The sequence below is a fragment of the Corvus hawaiiensis genome, chromosome 10, assembly GCF_020740725.1.
Source record: "Corvus hawaiiensis isolate bCorHaw1 chromosome 10, bCorHaw1.pri.cur, whole genome shotgun sequence".
NCBI lineage: Eukaryota > Metazoa > Chordata > Aves > Passeriformes > Corvidae > Corvus > Corvus hawaiiensis.
The window spans coordinates 7,527,440-7,554,405 of NC_063222.1; the positions used below are offsets into that span (position 1 = coordinate 7,527,440).

Genomic DNA, 26,966 nt, shown 5'->3' on the forward strand with positions numbered 1-26,966 from the left:
AACTACAAACATCTGTCTAGGTTTGGTGTTGGGGCTGGGTTTTTTGCTGCTGTCATCTTTGGGGGTAGGTTGTTTAGGTTTCCTTTTTCCTTTATTTTTGCTTTGTTATTCAAAATATGAGGGATCTTGTTAGTCTCTTCCCTGCTACTTTTCTCAGCTTCCTATTCCTTTCAAACTTGAAACTTTTCCATGAGTCTTCAGCTCTGGGAAAGTTACAGACTGACAAAGGAACATAACAACAGCTTTCCCTTTCATGCCTTTCTAAAACATGTATATCAGCAATTTGAGTGGTTTGGATTTTTTTTTTTTAAACAAAGATAAAAATTAAATGTAACTTTTTTTTTCCCAGAAAACTGATACAGAAAATGTTTGTTTTCATTTGTTTGGCTTTTCTTGTTTTTCTTTTGGCCAAAAAGCTGTTTGTTCTAAAAGTTAACTGTGCATCCAGCAACATGTCACAAGCAAAAGAGATTCTGATATGGAAATATTGATTAGAAATATTGATATTCTTCCTGTTTCCTCTCCATTATTTTTACAGTAAAAACTTCAACCAGTATTCAATCAGTATACATCAATATTTAGAATACTGCTTTGTTGCCAAAATCTTCAAACATATGCTCTACAATTCTTTTGTAATGACAGTATCTATTGAAATATTAAAGTTCGTTGCATGTGTTAGAGATGCGTTTATCTCCAAGTATCTCGGATGTAATTAAGCTGAAGTTATTTACACATGAGAAAACTAAACAGAGCTATGTGGGAGTCAGAACCCCCATTAATGGGACAGACAGTAAGTGCCATATCTTTGCTCCATGTCGGAAATATTCAGTAAGCTCCTACAAAACAATCTGCAATCATGAAAATTGCTTTAAAGCAAGAAAATGGAACACTAGAAATTTATCTTTTATAACTGCTACAGACCACAAAATCCACTTCAAAAAGAAACATCACGAAAGCCAACACAATCCCATGGAACTTCTCTGTTTTGACAAAAAAGAAATTTTTTGGAGAACATTCACTGGCACACTTCCAACCAGCTCTGCTGCAAAAACTGATGTATACTTTGACAGTGATAGTAAAGATACAGTTGTGTTCTAAACATCTCTTTCTCCTTAGGGCAATGTTTCCTCATGTTATACAGAGTAAAAGAAATGACAGCAACAAGTTTGGCTTCTGAAAATGCAAGTGTATATTCCAGTTTAGAGTCTAAAGGGTGATGGGAAAGACACTGATAAAATACAGAGGGGAAAAAAATTAGCTGAGAAACTAGCTTTGTCTTTTCACCCTACAGAGCTTCCAGGTGCCCTACCAACCTGGAACAATGTAATGTTGTTACTTTCTAAGAATGCCTGCAGAACTTGCTCTGATAAGGATGCTGGGCAATTCTAAGAGCAGCTGTTATTCACAGTGCTATGGCAGAAATTCTGAAAAGGGAAATTCTTTAGAAACACAATGGTCTGGTCACTGTGTTTTTCTGACACCTTTACAGGAAGAGCTTCATATTATCTAATCAAGGCCCAACATGATGCTCAGCTCTGCACTGCTGAGCCCATCCAGAGCACCCTGCGAGGGGCCTCCAGCCAGTCCCAGAGGTGCTGCTCCCTCACTGAGCCACACAGGGCAGGATCCTACAGACAGAGCTGTCTCAGCTGGGAGAGGACAGGACCTGCAATGCAGCCTTTCAAGAAAGCCATTCACTGTATCTAATACAGATACCTAAAACTCAGGAATTACAAGCTTCTACTTCAACAAAACCCTCTCTCAATTAAACAAGTTCAATTCACTAAGTTCACTACGATGAAAAACTTACGATGGCAACAGTGTCTTAGAATGCTGCTGAACCATCAGAAGGATGTGAAGACACCTTTTTCACCATTACAGCAAGCTTTTACTTGTAACTTTACCTTTCGACAACATCCTCTCCATTCCAGCAGGTTGAGCTGTCTCTCATCACCAGGTCTCCATCACAAAGCCTTTCTGCTATAGAGGCATAAAAGGTTCGGGACCGCTTCATGTAATTGATGAACTCTCTGTAACGTAGGAAGAACACATTTAACAACACAACAGTAAACTTAGCAGCTAAACCCCCTGCCAGCCTAACCCTCCACCAGAGCAAGACTTTAGAAAATAAGTAATCTGAGTAATTTCTATTTCTAGTGTATTTCTACTCCTTATAAATCATCCAGTTTTAATTAGTCCAGTGTCAATACACGTAATTATACACATAAGGGGTGCTTTTAACACATTGTGTTAACAGGTCTCTCACAAAATTTGAAAAAGGCTACACCTATTCTTTATAAACAGATTAAAAAACATCGAGAAAACATCATCATTAAAGGCATGGCCAGTACAGACGGTGTATTTCTGATGACTGTTTATGGAAAATTGCCTTGAGGGCAAATTGCTGCCTCTTTTATAATCTGATTATACCTCTAATATATACCTGGCTGAGGTAGCCATAAAAACAAACTAACAAAACAAGTGTTAATTCAGCACACAACAGAGTATTGCAGAATGAGAAATTACCCTACTCCACTGCTTTAGAAGCTCCATTTTGATATGTTAAAGATACAGAGAACAAGATGCCGGACACAGATTGAGCTCGAGCTATCACAGCTCTGTGCTTGGCTCAGAACTCCCTCAGCAGCTCCACCGTGGAGGCCAAAGGACTCATTCTAGTTTCCAGTGTTTGAGCCTGGCAGGCTGTGAGGGGACACTGCACTGAAGAGGTGCCTGGGGTACAGCTGGATGGAGCTCGGCACACCACCAGTCAGGATTTATCACTCCTTAGGAGCAACAAGCGCTTTAAACAACATCAAATCCACTGGTAAATATCTATCCCTACAAGGCTGAGGCAGTGGTCATCTCTCCCCAGAGCTATCTTTGTACTTTCTCAAAAGTGCTTAACCATCCCATTTACCTTCTGTGATGAAATCCTGCTCTAGATAAATTAGTCATCACATGATCCTAAGAAACTAACTTAGCCTGACAGAGCAGGAAAGCTGGTATTTAAAGCAAAGAAAAAAGCAGGAATTTGGGGGCTTACAAGGAGGTAATCAGCATTTCCACCTCTTGAGCACCAACTTACAAACATGAGCTCTGAGTATTTAAAGAGTAGAGCCAGGTCCAGCCAGAAGGCTGCCTGACAGAACAGCCTAAGAGGATCAGTTCCAAAAGGAAACACAGATGCCAAAGATTCTACAGGTTCTAAATCAGAATCTTCTTTGAAGGAGGAAACTAGCACCCTTTTAAGAGTCTAAAGCTTGCCTTACTCAGCTCACCCCAGAGGTTTAAACTCGTTTGCATTCTCATCAGAGTGGGGCTCTGACATTTCAAAGTAGTATTTTAGCAAATGCAGAATTCTGTGTCCAACTCTCCATCTTACTGAGTGAAAATATTCACTTTTCATCACTATAAAACTAAACACACTAGGGTAGAAAATGTAGTTTCCCAGTGCCCCACAATGTAAAAGCAGCAATCAAAAGTATGCCAGCTCCTAGATTACAGCTGGAGATGAGCTAGGTGTAAAGACAACAAAGCATGTCACCTTGTTTTCATTCTTACCGAGAGATTTTTTTCAAACTTCTTGATTTGTCATTCTTTGAAGCTTTCAGAGGCAGAGAACTGGAATAGCCCGGGGAGAATAAGCATCAATCAGGAGAGGTTGGGGAGTAGGGGAGAAGCAGGAATTCAGGCAAATGAGGAAAAGAAATGAGAAACAAAAGAGAAAAGTAAAAATTATTTGAAAGAAAGGTCATCAAGCACATGCATAGGACAACATAAGAAAATAAATAAGGAGGAAAATTATCATGAGATTTTTGCAAAGTATACATGCAATCAAAAATGTCAATTCAATACTGGAAAGAAGTACAACAGAGATTGTCCCAATCATTTTCAAATAAGAGCAGAATTACAAATGCAGCGCACACAGAAAGCTGAAAGTAAATTCAGTGGTACTTAAATCAACTGTAACTGATACCAAATGGAAGCACTGGAAATACATGAAGCTGTACAAGAAAACATCAACAAACTGTTAAGAGCCATGGGAAGGGGGATACAATCAAGTAGCATTCATATTCTGGTACAACGAGCAATTTACAGCCTGTTAATAAATAATATAAATACAGGTATTTTTTGCTGTTCTGGGATTGCACCACTGAAAAAACACCCAACTTTGCAAAACTGGAGATACAGACTTTGAGGCCATATTGGAGGAAGAACTGTGGAAATAACCCTGGTAATTATTTAGTGCTCTTACTGGGGAGAGCAAGCACCACCTTCAGCAGCCTGAGGTGCAGCTTTGCCATCACATGTTCTGGCAGCAGTTCTAGCAGGAGTGGCCACAGGACAGGAGGGACCTTCACTGACCGTCAGGTGAGTGGCACCTGCCAGCAGTAATTCCAACACAGCCACTCAAAAAGCCAAATGAAAATTTCTAACAGGGAAAATCTGGATCGGCTGAAACGTCGGTCCTGGCCAGTGGTTAACGTGCATCTGACATTAATAATCTGTTCTTACTAGCTCTTTATTACCCAAATTTTAATAAAATCATGTGATGTCTGACCCAATAGATAGTTTATTTTAAATGAAATAGATATCATTGACCTCAAGCATTCCCAAAGGAATGCCTAAGTTGTTAATTTTAAGATGTATAAAACATCTGTAAACTCACAGCATAATAAAGAAATCCCAAAAAAATATAATTTCAAAACCTTCTTCCTCCAATTAGGGACCTAATATGCTACAGTTCCTTGTGAAACATATTTTATATATAGCTCTGTAACCAGTCTGTGTTTAGTGGTTTGAAATGTTCCATGGAGCAGAGATGCTAAAAGGCAGGTATTCAACTTTGCTAGGAGACCAGACCCTGACCAGAACAGTTCTTTGTGCTGAACTCAGCAATAACTTTCCTATTTACTGAGATTCTGTACATGCCATTTACATTCCCTGTACCATCATATGGTTTCAATTTTCTTGTCATCTCTATTACATGTTATAGTAACCTCCACATTAAAAAATGACTACAGCAGCAATGCTGCCAGTTTCAGTTAATCCCCAACTACGACTGTGTAATGGTAAAAAAAATTAATAATCAATTTTATGCTTTCCAGTTTAATCATAGGAAATGGTTTCTTGCAAGATCGTGCAACATTTATTCAAGTTTCAGCTTCTTTCATTATTGTCCCCGACACTTAAGTGATGCACAACAAAAAATATGCAGGAATGGAATGCAGAGTAAAATAAAGAGAGATAGGAAATCTCCCAGGAACCCATGAGAGTAAGAGGAGAAGAAAAAGGTTCAACTACTGCAAAAGAGGATCCAGTTGCTCTGTGCATTTGAGGACCTTGCAGATCTTGCTGTGCAGAAGAGTGAAGGGTGAGAAGGGCTGGCTCCAGTCAGACCCTAAACACCTCCCCCGGAAGAACCATGTCAGGCCAAGGGACACCATTTAACAACCCACTGCACCAGCAGCCCTGGCTCTGCACAACAGCTGAAACCAGAGGTTCTCAAACTCCTCAGAAAAGGAGCCTGATTTTTTATGTGTCCTAGCAGAGACTCAATACCTCTGGAGCAAATATCCATCTGTAGCTGTCTGGCATTGGAGTTTTAAGGGCATCTCTGAGCAGGTGGTATACAAGAGAGGAGAGCCCACTTGATTGTGGTTTCTCCTACAGATGTGCCAACCAGAGAGGTTCTTTTCTTTGAGCTCAGGAATGCTCCAACACATTAGGGAATGAGCCACAGCTTTTCTGTTCACTTGGAGAGTGTTGGCTCATTCCTTCTCTTTTTCTTTCCTTACTCTAAAAGGCTGGTGTCACACTCCATACTCCCCTTGAATTAAAGGATCACTTGGAACCAGGACCAGACCGGATCAACAGACAGGCTCAGTCTGACCTTGCACCTGAACTGACAGGCAGCTGACATTATTGCTCTTCATTTCTTAAAATCACCAGAAGGAAGGGCATCACAAAAGATTGACATAATTGCTCTCATAATCTGGTTCCCCTGTAGCAGTTATCTATCACTCTAAGTGCATTTTACACAACCCACTGCAGAAATTATTTCACCCATGTATTATAGATTTTTATTACCTTAAATTGCTTTTTATTGATATTATATGTGATTAAATGATGGAGAATGAACAATGCAGTGATGCAGCCAATCACTGTGTCTTTTACTCTATGGTTTCACAATTGTTTTCAAGAAGCAGAAGTACAAGCTTCAGGCCATGTGTTTTATAGGAAGTTGTGGAGAATAGCTTCAAATTTTCCACTTCTTACTATTTATGGCATATTTCCATCATTCATTTTTGGTGCACAGGCTCTCCACAATACCTGTCAACACCGTAATTCAGTAATTTTTCATGCTAATTATATAAGCAGGGACTTAGTTTAGATTTTTTTGATAAATTAATTTTCAGTCTACAGACCAATTCTGGCAAACTGTCTAATTTACAGTGCATTAGTTTATTTTCTTTTCCATCTACAAGCCTTACATTTTGAAAAGCCAATATCCAAATAATTCTAGATGGTTAGGAAGGAGAGGAAGTAGATCCTCAGGTGAGAAAGAATGCCTGTCATGCCATGAAAGACACAAATTCGCACCTATTTAAGAGGTCACCTGTTTACAGGTTGGCAACTCTGGCTTTTGGGCTGCCAGTGTTAAGCCCCAGCCAAGTCAGTGAGTTACACAGAAGATGGCCCAGGGCTCTGTGCTGTTAAAAGCCTATTTCAATAATTGTACTACAACTGTTCTTTGGACTTTTGCTGCTGAACTTACTAATTTCTTTAAAGCTCTTTTTTTCTGATTTGCATGGTAAAAATTGATTAACTCCAAGCACTAGCACAAGCTGTTATGCTTTGATTTTAAATTACAAAAGGATAAAATTATCACCATCACTCAAAAAACTTCGCTTGCTGTTACTACTTTTATCTTTTAAAGCAGTGTTTGTTCCATTCATGCAAGCTGAGAATTAAATCAGAAATAGATAAAAATCTCATCTTCCCAACTGAAACTCCAGAACCCAGGCTACGGAAATGTTAACATTGCTGTCTGTCATCCACTTGTCCAACAGACAGAGATACACATGGACTGCCTGGGTGGTTTAGATGCTGGTATTGGCTTGTTCCAGATTAATGATGCTGTTACTGAGGGCAATGTGTCAGCCAGAAACAGGCACTGTGACTGTATGGGCAGCTTGCTTTGACATCTACTCGTGTAGCATGAGTGGGATTCCAAAAGCATCCTTTCCTCCCCACTTAGAATGTATAGAAAGCCAATTCAGGAGCTACACAAGGTAAAGTGACAGAAGAACTCAGGAGATCTGGGAGCAGGGATACTCCTGTTTAGGCCAGTAGCAGTAACTCAGCTGTAGGTGTCTCAGATGAGGCACAGCTGAAGAACAGGAGCCAAGATGGACACAACAAGCCTAAAAAACTCCATCAGCTCCTTCTCTGTTATGTAACAAATCAAGGAGATTCCAAAGGATCTTATCACTCCTCCCCAGTCCAGTGGAATCGGGCTGACTTGGTGTCAGGGCAATGAATCTTTCCTTTTCACCCCTTCCTCCTTCCCACTTCTGCCCCTGGATAAGCTCATGTCCTTACAGACCTGGGCAGTCACATTTTAAGTACTTAGACTCAACTGTGGAAATCAGTTTCCTCAGACTTTGTCGAGGAAAAGCTTTCACCATTTTCACGGAAAGATTCTGGAAATAACAAACACCTTGGTGTTAAGCAATGATACCTAGTCTGGCCTTTCTTGGAGAGACCCACAATGTGATGCTACGAAGTCACCTGTGCAACTGCCAGGGATGGCAGTGGCTGGAAAGCACACAGAGAAGGTGGCAGAGCTGTGGCTTTGGCTTAAACACTACAGGGCAAAGAACCAGTAGTGCAGATTATGAGGCAGAGGGTTTGTTTCAAAGCAACTGCAGCCTAGGGTTACCTTCTTTTATTGTTCAGGCTGGTGTGAGCCATCATGAATGTCTGGGTTTCAGTCACTTCCTTCACTGGCACAATATTGGCTGATGACAGGTTCCCTTCTTGCTGTCTGGGCTGTCCACACACTTTATCAACCTGTAAGAACGGGAGGGAAAGGAAAACAGGGTGTGAATGGAGAAATGCATTTACAACCCTACAAAAGTCTGCCTGTTCCTTGCAGTTGGTGTTCAGTGCACGAGACATTGTCTGGGTGAGAGAAAGATTAGGAAGGATTCTTCCTTCAAGGAGCTGGAAACAAATGCCTTGCAAAAGAAGGACCAAATTATGAGGCAGGGCAAAGAACACCAGAAATGGATGTTCCATCAGTCAAATCCAGCAGTCATGGATTTGTCAGTGGCTACCTGGACTACAGCACACTTGGAAACAGGCTGAAGCAGCGACTGACGAAGTATTGGCAAACCAAGCTTTTCTTTAGAAACATAACATAAAGGAGTTTCAAGGTACGTGGATTTTGGTGGAACATCTGCCCCATGTATAAAGAGCAGAGTCTATCTGGAGTTTGAAGGGGCTTGTAATCAGAAGATAACCAATTCTTCCAGCCTTTAACCAGGCCATGTGACATCACTCAGTCCTCACTGCCCTTCCCGAAGCCTCTCATCAGGGATTTAGTATCAGTCCAGGAGAAAGCAAGCTTGTGTTTATCCTTTATGCACTGTGAATCTGACACTGCTCGTGTATCCTGACATGTTTATTTGCTGTAACAGCTGTAAGTGACAATAGTAAGGCAAGTCTCTTCCCTTTCTAATCCACAAATGAGTAACCAGTAATGTTTAACCTACACTTAAATCCCCAAGCAAACACAAAGAGACCACAAAGGAAATCCTACTGTGGGCATGGTGCTACCAGTGACCTGAATCACACAGAATCCATCATCCCACACTGCACTGGATTTGGTATCCCTTCTTCAATCGTCCACAGTAACCAGGGTGAGATGGAATCTTACTGCTCTGTGCACTTTCCTGCATCTTTAGAACCCTTACGAGTCTGCTGAAGACTCTGTCCACAGATGACTTCCGATAACTTTCTCTGTCCCTTTGCACCACTATGATGCAGGTGTCAGCACAAGCACAGGACAATTTTCTCTGCCTTAGCCATTTCCTCCAGGAAAACCACTACTATGTGAAGCTAAGACATTCTCCTCTGAAAAAACAGCAAACTGAATATGGAAAATTGGAAACTATAAGCATGACAGTTACTGTCAGCTTTAGTTATATCAGTTACAGCCCAATGCAGTATAATATGCTGTGAAGAACCTAAAACTGAAGCAATTGAATGGGAACATACTGGATTAATCCTGACACATCTCCAGCAGCCAAGGTGGGAGCCAGCTGCCTCACTCAACACCACGCACTGTGTATATTGTTCTGGTCTCACCAGGGACTAGCACAGCACTGTTTTAAAACACAACTTTGTGAAATAAAATAGTCTATTTCAGTCCCTTCTAAACTTCTGAAAAGAAAAAAACCCACTCTATGCAAATGAAAATATCAAACAAAAAAGCCTTTTGAACCCTCTAGAGCTGGACAGAGGGTATAACACAGCTGGACCACATTCCTGGACAGGATGCTTTCTCCCCTCCACCCCAGGCTTCCCAGGTCTCCTACAGCACACAGACCCAAATTTCCAGCAGAGGTCTCTGCAAAATCCATCTTAGATTACATCATGTCACTAAAGTTCATGTTTTCAAATTACATACACCTCAAATCATGTCACTATGCATTTGAGACAGTTTTTACCAACTAAAATCAGAGTGGTTCACAAAAGCAATGTTGTTCTCATACACATAAGCAATGAAGAACACCTAACTTTGTTTTTCCTGAAAGAAGATTCAAAGATATTTAAGTCATCATTTTTGTTGTGAATCAACAGTTTAAGCATCCAACTGAAAAAAAACCACTTTGTTTTGATTAGAATCTTTGATACTATAGAAATGACTCTTTAGATTGCCCAGGTTTCAGTATTTTCTATGCCAAACTTATGCTTCAGGGCTCTCTTTTTAAGCAGTAATAACAGTTTCCTGCATATCAAACAAAACCACATTATTCGAAGGAAAAATTCTTCTCAGTGGAAAATTTTAACCAGTTCTAGTCCATTAAGAATAAAGTAATTTGTTACATAAAAGGGCAAATCACATCTTTTGTGTCACACAGGCTTTCAGTGCCTTTCTTCTCAGTCCAGCTCCCCCATCTGGTCCCAGGCCAGGCAGTCCCAGTAGCCCCAGGCTGGCCACTCATCACCTCTTCTACTCAAACCCCTTCCTACAGGACATGCCCTGAAAGTTAGCATGGATCACCAGCTTCTCTTCATTCCCAACCTCTTTGGGGCATGCAAGGATGGAGGATTTCAGCCCACCACTGCTCCTACAGCACATGCAGGTGGTTTGAAAACTTAATTCCATGAATGTGGGTGTACCCTACACCTTTGGATGCAGAGACTAAATAAACTCCCTCCCAGGAGACTCCCATGATTCTTGAGTTATCCCTGTTTGGCATATTCATTTCAGATTTTGAATGAGTAAAACAGAAACCTGACTTCCAAATTTTCTTTTTCATGTGGACTCATTTTCACAACTCTCCGACATGTGTATTTTTCTGCAAAATAAAACACCAGAAAAGCCTGAATTTTGCTAGCTAATTTGAGCAGTCACAAAGCTGATGGCACAAATGAGAACAACTCATGTATTAAAAACCACCTAAATTTCCAGATGGGACATTTATGAAAAATAAGATAATGTTGTGTGAACTGAAAAGCATGAGGCATGCCATAAAAAAGCCAAAAAGGTGTTTTCTGGAACTGCAACACCTGCAATCTACAAGTTCCCTGGGTGTTAACAACAGTGAGGGACATAGAGTTTCCCTCCCATCCTAAGGGCACCGGACAACTTCACTGTCAGTTTAATCCAGAGACGGTGAATCAATCCTCACCACCCACAGGAGAAACAGTGCACCTGGAAATGGTGACTGGAATCTTAAAGCTCTTACCCTAATTTCAAGGTCCAGTACTCTGAATAATCAGGAATCAACATAAAGAATGACTGAGCCCAGTTCTTTGATTTTTAAACCCAAAATAAGTCTGCCACTCTTAAATTACAAACTGACAGAAAATCATCCCTCGTTGATGGTGAGACCCTAAGCCTAAGGCCTTTCTGCTCGTCTCTGCCATGATATTGAAGCAAGTCGGTCTTCCACCAGCGAACACCTACAGCTGAAAACTGGTATTCCCCATACCTCGTTATCTTCTGAATAATCAATCATGTTTCATAATTCCGACATTTTTATTCATATTAAAGCTTTTTTTATACACCAATGATTCCTCTTAAAGATCTGTTTTTCTAGCCATAGCTACATTTTTTCTGCTGTGAACTTTTCATGGTAATGAAGTACAGAATCATATATATACACATTTTTTGACCTCTTACTATTTGTTATTAAAAAGAATGACTATTTACAATTATTACAGAGGCTTAACAAAATAAATCGAAAAATTCTCATCCAGAATCTTTTTGAACTCTAACAGCTTGAGTAACCTTAAACACTGAGGTCATATTTAATATATTTGATATAATCAAACATGGGAAAAATGTCATGCCCTTCTGGATACCAAGAGAATCTTATCTCTCTAAAGCAAGAGACCTTTTCACTAGTTCGGAACAGTAATTTTCTCTGATTTCATAATGGGAAGATTAGTGTTTTAAAATACAAGATTTTTCCAGTGATTGGGTTTTGAGTTATTATTAAAACACTGACACATTTGCCTGCAGGTTTCTGTCTGCCAATCTGTCCCCAACCCAAGCCAGCTCTGTAAAACACCTGTGACAAATTGCATCCCCCAGCCCCCATTCCATTCCATTGCATTGCCCAATTGCTGTGCCTTGCAAGTGCCACAAACACTCTTCAAAGCAGAATTGGAGTTTGCTCCAATTCAGGTTCCAGCTGCCAAGTTTGAAGTGAAATGAGGGAAGCAAAAAACACTGAAATATGGGGAAATCAGGCTTGAGTTTTCAGACTTGCATGTTCACCAGGAGGTCTCACTTCCTCAGGGTCAGACATATCCTTGTATCACTTGATTACCTACGGTGAAAGAAACCATCATTGGTCATTTTATGCTGTCCAAGCACCAACCAGAGTTTATGATGGAAACACAGAATCCCCTCCTTGCAATGGCTGTCATCTGCTACTAGAGTATTGCTGTAAAACATTAATTTCCAGTGCTCAAAAGCTGAGTGGGAGCCCATATGATAAAATGCAAGTCAGGGCTCATAGCTCATTGCTACTGCCTTTATCTTACTGAACAAAATCAGACAAGAGAGCAAATAACCTCTGACTTCGCCTTCTTTTAAATATTCTCTCCCTATGGATTATGTTTTCTATTATGAGCATTTTGCTGGTAGCAGAGTTCAGCAATCCATAAACAAACTAAGGGATTATTAAATTCATTTTCCTACAGGAATATGTTGGCTTTCACTTGGGATGGGAGCATTCTCTTCTCTCTCATCTTGAGTCTACTGAATAGTTCAATTTAAATTAATTTCCTACAAATCTTCTGAAATCTGGCAGCTAGAGAAGTTGACCCTTACTAGATAGTAGAGATTCCTCCAAGGAGAATAGCATTATGAATTCCTCAGGGGCAGAAAAACCTTCTGTCAGACTTCACACTTAGACATCAAAGAATTCAGCCACAGAATTTAGATCCATAAAAAATACAGTTCTATGTGTTCTGTCTAGGGCAGAAGAGATCCTTTCAGGTAGCAACACTGGGCAAGGGAAAGGTCAAATTCTGCAGCAGTTATCCAAATGAATCAAATTCTACAAGACCTTATCCCAGATAAAAGTGCAAATGATGAGAATTTGGAGCCTTATTCTATAACACCATTAAGAAAGAGTGGGAGATAACCTGTCCACAAAACTGCATCTAAACGCACATGCACAGCCTTTGTTCACAGGGAGAGTAGTCAAGAATCCCTGGAAAAATGTAAAATAAAGAAATACCTTACATGACATCAGGCATTTCAAGAATTCTACACAGTTTGTATCTAACAAACGTTTACCATAAATTACATTGCTGTTATTTTCTGCTCTCACTGGCTTTTAAAATTGCATATACTGGTCAGTGTATCAAACTATCCACGGTGCACCTCCACATCCACAATCTTTTAAGCACACATAAGTCAGTAACTTTGTCTTTTTAGAATTTTTTCAAAACCTTTTTGTTCTAACTGTATATATATTTGTCCAGCTGAAAAGAGAAGTGGTAATTATTTACAAAGCCAAAATGAAATACCAGCAACACCTGAGAGGTCAAATGTATCTCCCCTTCACCTCCACAACCCCCCTAGATTCAGGACTAATCTTCCTTGGCCTTTGTTACTTGTGACATTTGTCTTTAGATATTGAAAACCTACAAAGGTTAAGCTAAATTTTGTAATTAATTACAATAATCTAGTATTAAAAGAAAATTCCATTGGGAGCCAATCCAAGTGAGCCACTTTAAGAGCTCTCAGAAAAATGAGATGACTTTAAAGATAACATAACAAAATCAATTAAAAGGTTTTATTCAAATTTCCCTTTAATCACTTTTCAAATTACTTAAAGTATATCAAAATGGTATTGCCTGTTACCGTGTTTACTATTTATACCCATTCCTAAGGGAAAGCAATTATCCAAATATTCCTGGAATTTCTTTTATCACTGCAATCTTAAAATGTAACAAAGAAAAACCCTTCACAGTTTGTTCTTCAAAGGTTCAATAACCAAGTACAAAAAGTAGCAGAGAGAAATTGTACAAATACACACACATGCACACATACATAAAATAAGGAAATCCTTTTAGGGCTGCCCCAGTGGTGCACAGAGTGCACCCAAACATCAGCAGCAATCCCTGCTGATGGTCCCTGGCACAGACTGGCTCCCCATGGCACCAGCTGTCCCTGCCCGGCAGCAAGGGCTGGCACCAGCACCTCCACTGGGGACATTCCTTGGCCCCCTGCAAGCCACAGAAGCCCAATGTCAGTATGAGGGCTCAGCTGGGCTACCCAGGCTCATTGTGAGCTGGCCCAGCTAGACAGAGCTGCAGGGCGGGGCTGACAGGCAGGAGGGATCGTACCCATGGTTCAGGCAGTTCACCAGCTGGCAACTCCAAAAATCAACATCTTTCCTTAGGCTCAGGCACCTCCCTACACACCTTTAGCCAAAACCGAGCGTGTCACCCTTCTAGTCCCTATAGGTAAGTCACGTTCTTCTCCAATTAATTTTAGCAATGTTGAGGCATACATGACCTGCTGATGACGCCCAAGAGCTCCCCAAGACAAGATCTCTCTCCAGTACCCTTTTCACTAAATATAGCCAGTTTGATCACCACCCCAGCACAGTCAGTCCTCTTTGTTTCAGCTGCCCAGCAGCAGAATTCACAGGATGGCCCAGTGCCATAAGGAACCGACACTAATGGGAGGTTACTGAAAGAGGGGGTGTTTCTCCCTATAAACAGCATCTCCTTTTGGTATGGCCAAAGACAACTGGGTAGGAAAGACCATTAGTCTGACCCACCTGGAGTCTCATGTTCCTCTACACATACTTACTGCAATCATAATTACACCAGAATTGCAGGAATTATGATTTTAAATAACTGGCTGAGTTGACTGCAGACACTCATTTTTCATATATGAAAAAATAGTAATTTGCAGTGAATTACTAGGACCCTGAGCCAGATTTGATCCATGGACAACTCAGTCACATAGTTCTCTGAACATGCAATTCAGCTTCATTTTCAGATTAACACACTTTTGTAGGTGGCCATCACCACTCAGGTATTCAGGCACAAGCCCAGACATACAAAACAAACATCCTAAAAGGCCTTTTGGTACAACAGACAGCTTTCAGTGAAGTGTTTTGTCTCCAGGCTTTGTATAACGCAAGCAGAACTGCTTCTTAGCAGTTTTCATGTGGCTGGCATTCTACAGAATATCTAAAAGACGACAATAAACAGCAACACAGAGCAAAATCTATTTTTGCTCACTCCATGACTTACAGTGATTTGGTGTCTGTAAAACAGTACATTACTTAGATATTTAATCATGCAAATAGGCTACATAACTTTGTACTAGAGGCTCTCAGACAATCTGAAATGCCTCTCAAAACCAGTGTGTGTTCTGCGTGGGTCCCTCTTCCTCTGCAGGGTGCTTGGAAGTTGCATGAGCTGGGACAAGCTCTAGAGTGGTGAAGGGACAAGCAGAATGTCCACACAGAAGAGAAATGTCCTCAGGCTCACAGGTCTGACAGCTTCTGGACAAAATCTCCCTTTTCTTTGCAGGTAGAGACAGCCTAAGAACCAAGTGTCAGGAAAATAAATGGGGGAAACATTCCCTAAGTAAAAGAGTTTACTCCAAATCTCTTAACTTCTTCTGTTACTTTAAACTGACATCCGAGTCTGTTCAGGGGATAATTAAATATGTTATACAAATAAAAAATGTGTCATTACATACATACATACGCATAAAAGAGGGAAGGGAGCATCCCTCGTAGGGACGGCTGATGGTGCAAATGGAAACCAGATTTTAAGATACATGAAGTCATGCCTATCCTATATATTTATAAGAGCACTTACAAATCAACCCTGAAAACATTTGCCAAAGATAGCAATCAAGAGCAGAAAAAAAAACAATTTTCAGCAAAAAATTTTAAATCCTTCTACGATTATTTTTTTCTGTTCATCATTACTGCAAGCATTTCATTGGATAGGCAAAATGCCTGAGCTTTCTCCTCCAAATAACATCATGAATGTTACCTAACAAAAATATGTAGGAAGTCAGAAGGTCATTAGATTTTCATTGTCCTATTAGACGAAATAATGCTGTAAGTTCATGCAGTCCTTAAATAAACATGTCAAAAATAATGTCAAGACCTGCAGCGAAAGAATAACCTTCCATTTTGCATTTAACAAACATAATAATTAGAAAAGACTGATAAACACATTCAATTCTTCTTTTTTCATGAGATATTTCAATTATGATTTGCTGACATTTGCTGTCAAAATAAATATATTCTCGCATGCCTTTTTTCTGAACACAAATAAGTAACTTTAGATGACTGAAGACTTGAGTAACTATCCAAGGCCTGTAGCAATAGTAGGCAGCACAATTATCAGGCAAGCAGGCAGCCACCCTTTTAAAAAAATATTTCGAAGACATTTTTCCCGCTGAGACAAACACATTACATTTATCAGCAAATTGTCAGACATTTCCCCTGTCTCCCAAGGAAATCCCTCCTTGGGCAGTAGAGATGTTTTGCTTATAGTGGGTACCAAAACAGCCACTTTTTTTGCTCCTTTACCTTAGGACCTCAGGTAGGTTCACTAGCAAAGAGGACTGGGACCCTGCACGAGTTAAAACGTGGAGCCGCCCCTGGGGACCTGAATTATCAGATCTCCTGGGCCTCACCTGTATCACCAGGCTTTGATTTCTGAGCACATGTGGCAGGCAGACTCACCTTGCTCACGTGGGGAAAGGATGGATGCTTTGAGCATTCACTACAGTGATTAATTAAAATGGAGATCTGTTTGGACTATTAAACCAGTCATGTCATTTCACTGGCTGAGCAGTTCTGCAGCTGAAACCTGTGAAGATACCAAATCTGCAAGTTTAAGTGCAAAGCTCAGATCAGACCTTTGAGACTGTACCTTTGAATATCAGGACAGAGCTCTTTCTAGCAAGACAACAACTTATTTACTAGTAAGGGCATCTTGTTTTCAACGTAAAGAGTCAAGAACCAATTGATAAATAAAGGAAACACGGTCCCAAGAAAACTCGGTCTGAGACTGGCTGCTCTGCAGAATTCATTCTGACTGTGCTCAGGTGCAGGAATGGCCCCATTATGGCAGATCTGTGTTAGAGCACAGCAACAGCGTGAAAACAAGGAATAAAGATGCTTAGAACAGCATCCAAGACCACGACTCCTCATTTATGGTCGTCAGGCCTTTTTAATTCTAAACTTTATTTCTGATCCATGCTTTCTTAAAACAAAATCAACAGAAGGATTTACTTTAAACCATTCTATATATTTTTCTATATAGCCAAGGAGTTTTGCCATTATTCACAAGCCTAGGAATGATTTCCTCACTGATGTCGCACTGAAGTTTCTGAGATGTGTTCATGTACCTCTCTGAACCTTTTCTGATGTAGTTCTGCAGTAAGAGCAAACAAATAATAGCCTTTCTTTCAACTTGAGATTCCCCAGACTTTCTATACAATCTCAAAAAACATGAAGGAAACCAGACAGGATGTTTTTGAGCTGGAGGGTAGTGAAAACTTAATGTTTTTACTTTTAGAAACACATCATAATCAAAAGTAAGTCTCCTTTTACAATGGAGTCGTACTTAAAGAGAGACAAATTCAAGAAGGGACATGGAGTGTAGTCAACAGTGAGTTACAGTCACTCCACCAACTGTAATTGCATTCATTTCCCAAAAACCTTTTGCTAGTAACTGACTGGAAAAGAGTTACAAGCTCTGACTACAGGCAGAATTAATGTCAGCAGTGTTGTCAAGAATCAATCATGCTTTATCAACCATGCAGTAAAGCAGCACATTAGACATCATATCATATCAAAAGCAGCACGGTGAACATGTGTGAAACTTCACAGCCCACTGAATGCATATGGAAAACTGACAGAAAATCTGGATTCTCAGCACAGAACCTGAATTTGCATGGAAAAGATGTCCCAAAAGGGCATTGGATTGGGGATCAGAAAATTTTAACCGAGCCAGCCCTACAGGCAAAGGCTAGTAGTAGCCCAGAGTATTTTAGAAGTGATGATCTTCCCTTCTATTCAGCACTGGCAGGGCCGTGTCCTGTTCTGAGCACTGCATGACCCTGTTCGAGCATGGGGGTTGGACTAGATGACATTCCAAAGGACATTTAAGAGCAGGAAATTTAAAAACTGGATGTTCCTGCTGGAGATGTGGATCCTCAACTGCAGCACAAGAAATGTCAGAAAGGGACCCAAACCAAGCAAACACCCAAAGCAGAAGACAACAAAAGATACATAATCATCGACAAACCTCTACATTTTCTCTCATGTTTATGTACTTTACTAAAGATTCATCTCACCCCTGTTGAAGTCAACAACGGAAGATTAAGACTCAGTGCATTTGTTTCCCACCTCTAGAAGTTACACAGGGCTTCCCTTCCTTACAGCACACTGACTGCTTAAGCCACTGCAACAGGATAAAATACCAGACAAAAACTGGAGGCAAGAGAACTCCCAAGGCCGATGGACATTTGGTGTAGTCAAATAGCTATTGTTCAACACCTGTTCTAAGCACTTCCAAAGAGAAGAAAAATATATTTGAATTTTAGAAGGGAAAATAACAGTTCAATTCAGACAGAAAAAAAAATTAAGCAAAGCACAGTAAAAGTTCCCTGCCAGAACTTGCCTGCCTAGCAAACACCATAGTGTAGCATTCCCAGGACAATTACATGCTCCATGAGACCACTATGCTTCTGGGAAGCCATCTGTTCACTTCCAGTCTTGCGTAGCATTTATCAACACTGCACCCTTCCCATCTTACAGCCACCTCACGGCAGGCAGTACCTTTATTTTTATCCCCATTTCTCAGACAAGGAGGCTAAGGCAGCAAGATTAACAAATCTGAGAAAAAAACCACATAGGCAGGCTTGGAACTGACCAACTCCTGACAACCAGTTTACTTCTTTGACAATTAAATCACATTCTGAGGTCCAAAGCCTTGGCAAACTGCCTGCATGTTTAGGTACTTGCCTGTCTCTAACTTGTGGATTTGGGCTACACATCTCAAGAGCATGGTCTCACAAACATCCGACTGGGTCCACGGCTGCCCTGCAGACCCGAATGTGCAGATAGATAATGCAGGCATGATGCATCCAGTTAATGTCCAAGACCACCCAGCAGCCCAGCATAGCAACAGGAGTTGGCAGTCACCACTGCAACCCAACTCATTGTTTAAGGCTGAAATTAAACTGCCCTGAAAAGACAAACTTGTTTCATTCACTGTTTTACTTGCCCAAAACAGGAACTGGAAGCAGCTGATTTCAGCCACATGGTCTGTGCTCATCTGCTTTTCAAAACATGCACCAAATTTTTTCATTAAAAACATCTATTTCTTTACTTCCTTCAGTACAGCAGAAAGGAGCTTAATTTCCCTTTTTCTCCAGCCAGAAGAAAGCACTACTGGCTCAAACTGATGCTAAATTAAGCCGCTGGTCCTTTCAATACATGTGCCAAGAGACACTGCCCTCGAAAAGCTGGCCCACAACAACGTAAAATGAAGGAAAAGGAAAAAGTAATGTAGTGTTTAGGTGGCTTAGTCTGAAGCCCATCTCTCTGTAGCTAGCGAGCTGCACTTGTGGTCGGGGGGCAGCAGGTCCTGTCTGGGACACAGAGCTGCAGGTCACACACCCCAGGCTGCCGTGCACCTCAGACATGCACAGCACACTGCTCCCACTGCTGCACCCACTCCACTCACACAGCTCTAACAGGGGTTGCAACTTCTTTAGTAACTTCCCTGTGAACTGACAATTTTGGAGAGCCCTAGCCTTGCCTTCTTTACAGCATCCTCAGTGGCACATCCAACTAAATGGTCATTTGCAGATGCTTACTGCAAACCAGCAGCGCAGTTATTCCATCCTCATAGCCTGGTGCCCACAGCTCACCCAGCTTCCATCCTTTCACCTCCTCATTTAAGTAGGGTGATGATAAGAATTACTTAAAAGGATCCAGCAAGGTTTTGATCTTGCAGATCCTGGGGTACATTCTCCCAAACGTAGCCAATGAATCAGCCAAAAGTTCAATTTCAGTATCTACTGGGATAGAACTGAAGGTCTTGTTTAGGAGCAAGTTCTTGATGCAAGAGCATGGTAGACCAGTGAGAATAAAAGTCATCATCTGGTTGCAGAAAAAAGTTAAAGCTGGGGAATATACACATACCTGGGGTCAATTAATTACCACATAATCTACCCGAGTTACAGCTTCATTTTCAATTTTAGACTTTTGCAAGGAAATGTGATTAGATAGAGGCAAGACACTTACTTGTAGAATCTTGTACACTTGGGGCCCAGTTTGGCCCAGTGTTGTGCTAATTGGAACTGGTTATTAAAATATGCTGAAAGCATCTTGAGAGTCTTGTAAACAGGACCACTTTCACTATTCAGTATGCATGCAGGACAAATAGAATAACAACTAGACTACAGCAACCAGCTCACTCAAACCCTTCAGCCACAGTTTATCAAACACCAGCAAACAGCAGGCTGCTATTTGTTTCCCTAAGCAAAAACTGTTAGTCCCACTTTTTTCTGGTTGGTAAGAATTGACATGACAAAACTTGTCACCATAACGAGATGGAGGAAGAGGACTGAACAATGATGGAGAGAAAACTCTCTCCTGAATTCAGGGGGTTTCAGTGTCTCCTGGAGCCCAGATCTCAGATGTCTTGGGTTGAGATTATTTAATGTAAGAAATATAATTTGGGATAGGAGGGCAGTGTTTTGTAGCAAACACCTTTTGCTGCCTTTATATGAAGTTGTCTGCCTGGTCACTGCCACTCTGAACTACCCTGCAGCACAGAACACTTGATGAGAAGCAAAGTGGGGCTCAAGTGCTTGTTGGAGTGGGTGAAGCACGTGCTGAGGACAGTTGTCCACAGGGTGCAACAATCTCCTAGGAAAAGAACCAGACACCAAGGGCTCCTCTCACTTATACTGTGGCCTTCCTGCTGCTTTGATCAGCTGCTGAAAAGATCTGTATACACAACTTTCGTATGACAAAACTTTTTAGAAAGGCAATAGCATGAATAGGAATCAAGACCAAAACTCGTTTATTTTCATAACCAGTAAAAAATAAAAAATTAAAATCTCAGCAACCTAATAAAGCACATGAAAGGTTAAAAAGTAAACCTGGCTTGTTACTAAAACAGGTCTTAATACAGGATGCCTGTAATAATGAAAAAGGGTAAATGAAAAGCATGCTGATTCCTGTTATTCTTTGAGTTAGACCATGCCCTTGGGTAGTATACGAAACCCCAGAAATGCAAAATATGAAAGTAATAAACATACAATTGCTCAGAACTTGATAATGATCTCTGTGAAACAAAATCTGAGGATTTTTGGTAGGCTTTGATGATTCTGAAGATGGAATTAAGCTGAATGTATTTTAAATTAAACCTAAAATAAAAACAGCTGCTGGAAAACATGCATGACCAAATTCCTCATCTGAACATGTGCTGCTTTTGGCTATTTTCTTTTAGATTTTAAAACTTCACTGGCATTCACTATATTCAACTCCAGTATGAAGCAAAGTACAGTAGCTACTGCTGGCATTTAGTTAAGCCAATCTAATTTTATAGAAGTTTGCCTGACAACTCAGAACCACTGCTACTTCCATTGGTGAAGGATTATACCACCAAATAAATTTATTCACTCTGGTAGCTGCAATTCTGTGTGCAACAGGGCCTAAGAGAAATACATGCATCGTTAAGGTTCATGAACTTCCCCCTCCTGCTCTGATGGCAACCCTCAAAGCCAAATAATCATATGGAAAAAAGACAGACTGCTAATTAATTTCCCTAAGAGTTAATCTGAAAAAAAAAAAGACAGATTCCTAAGAGAATTTTCCTGTATGAAAAGGATTTGTCCCATTAAAAAAATTAATTTTTTTCTGCTTGAGAAACAGGGGAACAATATAGGAGAAAGCGACACAGGAGAAGAAATTACTTCTATTACCGATACACATGAAAAAGACTTATTCCAGCACAGCAGGCCACAGGGCAAAATTAACAAGACGTATAGAATTCACTTCCACTTGTGACTGAATTACCAAACAAAAGATATCCACATCACAGTGGAAATGCCCTAATCAAATAAACTTTGAAATACCATTTATTTGGAAATCTGAACCTCTATTCCCAAATCTACCAGATTCCATTGAAATTCAAGAGGGATACAAAACACAGAGCATTCCGCAGCACTGTGAATTGAATAAGCTTTCATACTTGCCATGTTTTTGTTGATAAAACTATAAACCACGTATATGTGTTGTTTCCTTTGTACTTGGCAGGAAGACAGCAAAAATTTGAGCAATTAATTTCACAGTGGTCAAAAAGCAGTTATCTGTCCCCAATTCATTTACCTTTAAAACCTGGATATCTTAAAAAATGAACCCACATCCTAAAAAAGCCATTCCTATGAAAACCTTTCTCACTCTGTTTTAATCTCCCTGTAGCATCTGCATGTCTAAAGAAAACACTTAGAGTGAAAAGACAGATGTCTTCTTTAGCCTAAAATCTGAAAGCCCATAACCATTGCTAAAATAAGGCAATATTAACTATACCTAAACACCAGAAGATCATTTTTAGAATCTATCCATAAATCTGAAATGCCGTCAAATGGAGACAGTAGGAAAAGATTTCCATGCATTCTGGGGAAAAATCGAAACCAAACCCCAACACAGTCCCCATGCTGCACTCCTGAAAATGCCTCCCAGCACAAAGATAAGCTTTCATTGTTTTTTGCAAGGAATAATTCTCAAGGGTTTCATGTAACCAAGTTATGCATAAAGTTGTCCGTGACAGCCATGGCACACAGACGACAAGAGAGGAAATGGAGCTTTATTTGTTCGTAATCCTCAGGAGTAAATACTGCAGCTCCAACAGCTGCCTGCCTCCTCAAAATCCCAGTGCCTTCACCTAATTTGGCTAGAGGAGTTGGGATTGATGCAACTCCAGAATTTCAGATTACTCTTTTATGACCCATTAAGCATTAGTTTCACTCCTCAACCTTCCTTCTGACACCCTGACTTGCTGAAGGACCTGCTGGCCTCCCACTGCCCCACTGTCTTTCCATAAGGAAACACAAAAAAGTGGGAACTGGAAGGATGGAGTGATGGTTTTAGAAGGAACAGGGGCTTGCTAAGTAATATTTAGCAGCACCCAGACTCTTATATGGGTGCCCTGTGATGGTGGTGAAAATATTCCCTCCCTGCAACTCACAACAAGATCCAGTTTTTCAGACGTGCAGGACAGCACTGCCTTCACCACACAGGGCAAAATCTTCATGTAGCAAAGCACCAGAGCTCACTCCCAATCACGGCAGCAACATCTGACAGACACAAGCTCCCCCTCCAACCTTTGCAACCACATGGCGATCAAAAGGCTCAGGTGAAATGTCACAGAAAATCCTCCCTTCATTGTCATTTTCTCCATGTTTTTCCATAGTTTATTATGGACGTTTTACTCATATCAGTATCAGAATCTACTTCCTAAATAAAATCTAAATAATGTCAAGGTCATCAAGAATCTGACCTTGGAATCAAAAGACTGCAAATTTTATGAAAGCAGCAAGCAAGACAATTTCCAGTAAAAAAAAAAAAAGTGCAAGAGCACAATACCAACCATGTCAGCATGTTTTATTAGAAACATGTTACGTTTTCCTTGACAAAAGATGAAAAATTGCAGAAAATTAAAATTATTAGTTCTGATTTTTAAATATAAGAGGGGCTTGTTTTCTCTTAAAATATCTTCACATTCAAAAAAGTTCAGTTGCCTCAAGTAAATGGACATAATTCGCACAAGCGAATTTAGAAAAGTCACATAAACATCAAACTGATCAGTTACACAGAAAAATATGGATGTTTGACATCACATCACCAAAGTATCCCAGAAAACACATCCACCATGGCCCCTACGACTGGGGTTCGCCATACTTCACTCTTGATTCATTACCTGGAGCAGAACTGGGACCTAATTTAAGTTTCAAAGGTGTAAATAACATTACACCAATTTCCAAATTTGTACTTAAATGCAATACATATGCTTTGGGCATATCATCATCACTGTCACACTTAAGTCTTACTGCTTTCTTTAGATGATGTGTTTGAAACAGATCAAAATAATTTCATTTAACCAAAATTTTTACATCTCCACTTTTAGTAAACTCTAGGAATATGATCTTGCCCATGTTCAGTGTATTTCGAGAGCTTCTGTATTTACAGTGGAGTAGTGAACAAGTTACTGTGACAACCTTTATTTGGATATTCCCAGTCCATAATTTTGAACGTGAATGGCACTGTAACTCAATGCTTTGTGTCAAAAGAACGCAAAGTGCACACTCATAACAAGCAAATGAGCTGAAATACAAAAATGTGCTAGATATGATGGCTTGGAAGCTGAAGAAACTTTCAGGCACTGAAAAAGCACAGCAGTAAAAAGGGAGTATTTTGCTATGCAAATCTCAGTATTTTTTTCCTCCACAGAGTATTAGGTCCCTAAGTAATTCACAATTAATAGGCCTGCTCTTGACAGAAAATGTGTATCTTGTTAAAGGAAGAAAAGTTTGTTACTTTTACTCAAAAAGATTTAAGAGTTTCCATAAGCTGTAAGTGGCATAAGCACTTCTTCAGAGAGGTACTTCTCCTCAGAGGTATAATCTTACCCTTTTCAACAGGGGCCTGTTAAAAGAATTCATTTGTGAAAGGATAATCTTCTGCAGTTTGAACTTTCTCACCAAGCTGCCTGCTCATTGCTATGCGGTGTGGGAGGTAAGTCTGCTTGCAATGCCAGCCATGTCTATCGAATCAGAACTAACCTTTTGTTCCACTTATTTTCTCTGCAACTTTCTGCCATCAGTAGCCACCTCAAAAAAATATACTTTTGAAGCCTTGTTGCCTTTTAGGTAACAACACTTCCAAGCTGGTTCAAAATAAGAAAGTTTCATGGTTTTGTGGAAAGCCAATACAGACTTTCTGCAGAACACAGGAATGTCTGGCCTTAAGTTTGTCACCTCCACTTTATGAATGCTCATCAATGCAAAAATAAAGGGAATGTCATCTCATACTCCAACACCAACTTATACCAGGGTCCAAAAATTAAAGACCAGAAGACTGATTCCCATTACTCATCAATACCAACTGAATAGCAAGATTCAGACAGCAAATCAGTTTCAGAAAGAAGAAAGGTCATAATAACAATCAGCACCTGTGATACGTATAAACACACTAAGGAGATCAAAAGAAGATTGATGACTACAGTACTCACTTCACTTTACAGAAAAGAAATATTCTGAAAGAATAAGTACCTGTAACTTACACCACACACACAAAATTAGCGCTTGCTCACTAAACATCATAAATGCATATAAAACTATAAACACACACAAAAGTACACTGCAATGCAAAAAATCAACCCATGGTCTCTGAAGGAAAAGCACACAAAACCAGAAAGCATATAAAATTAGAAAACCTTATTAAGCAGACACTGGTGATGTATCCAGAATGCAGCTTTATCACAATCTTAAACAAAAAAAAATACATGATAAAATTATAAATGTTTATGGTTTTTCATTTCATTCAAATGCTATTACATTACAATGTGTATTACATTTTCAAATTATTAAAAATCATCTTGGTAAAATCATGTACTGTAGGGGTAGCACTGGGGAATCTGGTAAAGAAAAAATATCTCTTTGTTAGCCAAGCCACAAAGCATCTACAGAGCCTAATTCATCATGAAAATGCCAGGATGCCTGACAGCTGAGTGACAGATCAGCCCTCTGCTCACTCCTGCTCCCCTTGCAGAGGAGCCCCTGTGATTCGATGTGTCTGTTCCTCCTGGACAGCACAAATCATGTGCACAGTGGCTGCAAGCAAGAGCTTAGCTCAGGAAGAAGGGGACAGACTGAGCACAAAAGCCCTCACATGACAGCTGGGAATTTGCTGGGTGGTGGAAATTTCTTGTCGGGTGTAAGGGACCATTTCCTCACATTTTCCTTCCTCTCCCCGGCAAGGGAGAGCTCTGCAGCTCTGCCCACCCCGTGCAAGGCACCAGGCTTTGGCAGCACAACCTGACACCTGCCCAGGTGCCCATTCCCAGAAACCCCAGTGCTGTCACCTGGGACCTGCCATCCCACCTGGGCATGGAGGAGCAGCCCTGGCTGGGGCACGACTGCGCGAGCAACCCGAGTCCTGCTGCACACGTAGGGTCAGGGATTAGGAGTTCAGCCTTTCTAGCTGTCAGTCAGTCTGCTACTCACTTGAAAACGAAGCCTGTGCTTAAGTGCTTTATGGGACTGGGGCCAGAATGCTCGGTTTCTTGCAGAAATGTTTTTATATCCATAATGTTAGCTCAATCCTTCTGCCAAGTAAACCTCTTTTCGCAGAGTTTTGTTTATTTTTCAGGATTGAGCTCAGAGAGGGCTGGGGGTTAACCTCAAGTACAATGGCCTGATTGCCATATATGTTGAAGGCACTTTATACTGAAAAGGCAGTTATAAAGTATGCTCACTTTATTAGTCCCTATCTCTGCATGGGACAAGCAAAGCAGCACAGGGATAAGTGAAAGTAGGGCTCTCGATTCAATCTGTGAAAGAACAGACAGTACACAGATGAAAAAGTAAATTAAATAATGCCAAGTACAAGTAACACAGCATTGGATCGTTTACACTTTCAGTATGTAATTTTTCTCCGTATATTTTAAAAATCTAAAACTCTAAGATGAAAAAAAAAGGAAAATAAGGGAGTACTTGGAAAAAAAACTTCAGAAGCAAACACTTGAGCAAAACCACTCAAATCACTCAAAAAGAGATTATTTTTCTAATCATGACCAATGTGTCGGCGAGAAATGACCCTAGAATAACCCTAAATTTTTATACCCAAAGATAATCAGCTTCAAAAAACAAAGCAAGAGATAGTTTGGGTTCAGGAATTTTGTAGGAAAGCCGTCTGTATATCACACCTTCCCACCATTCCCAGTTGGTAGCAATGGCTGGGTGGGACAAGGCTGAAGAGGGGACACAGTGGCCACTGTGGCCATGTGGAGGATACCCACAAGGGCAGGTGGGGAACGGAGCAGGACTGGGCTCTATCCCACACCCTCTGCAAGGCCACAACAGCCTTGAAGGTTATGAAATCCAAGCAAATTTTAAAATCTTATTTTCCCTTCTGCTGCTT

General features: G+C 40.5%; 1 protein-coding gene across 2 annotated transcripts in view; it reads right to left on the minus strand.

Moving 5' to 3' along the window:
• LOC125330791 (glypican-5-like) overlaps window positions 1-26,966 on the minus strand; it is a 339,300-nt gene that overhangs the window by 221,221 nt on the left and 91,113 nt on the right. The window contains exons 4-6 of one of the 2 annotated variants that reach the window (XM_048314414.1): window positions 7,949-8,079; window positions 3,565-3,624; window positions 1,905-2,030 (exon numbers count right to left, since the gene is read on the minus strand). In XM_048314414.1, coding sequence (XP_048170371.1) covers window positions 1,905-2,030; window positions 3,565-3,624; window positions 7,949-8,079 — 317 coding nt within the window. The remainder of the gene's footprint in view (window positions 1-1,904; window positions 2,031-3,564; window positions 3,625-7,948; window positions 8,080-26,966) is intronic. The other variant, XM_048314415.1, reaches the window with a different exon arrangement.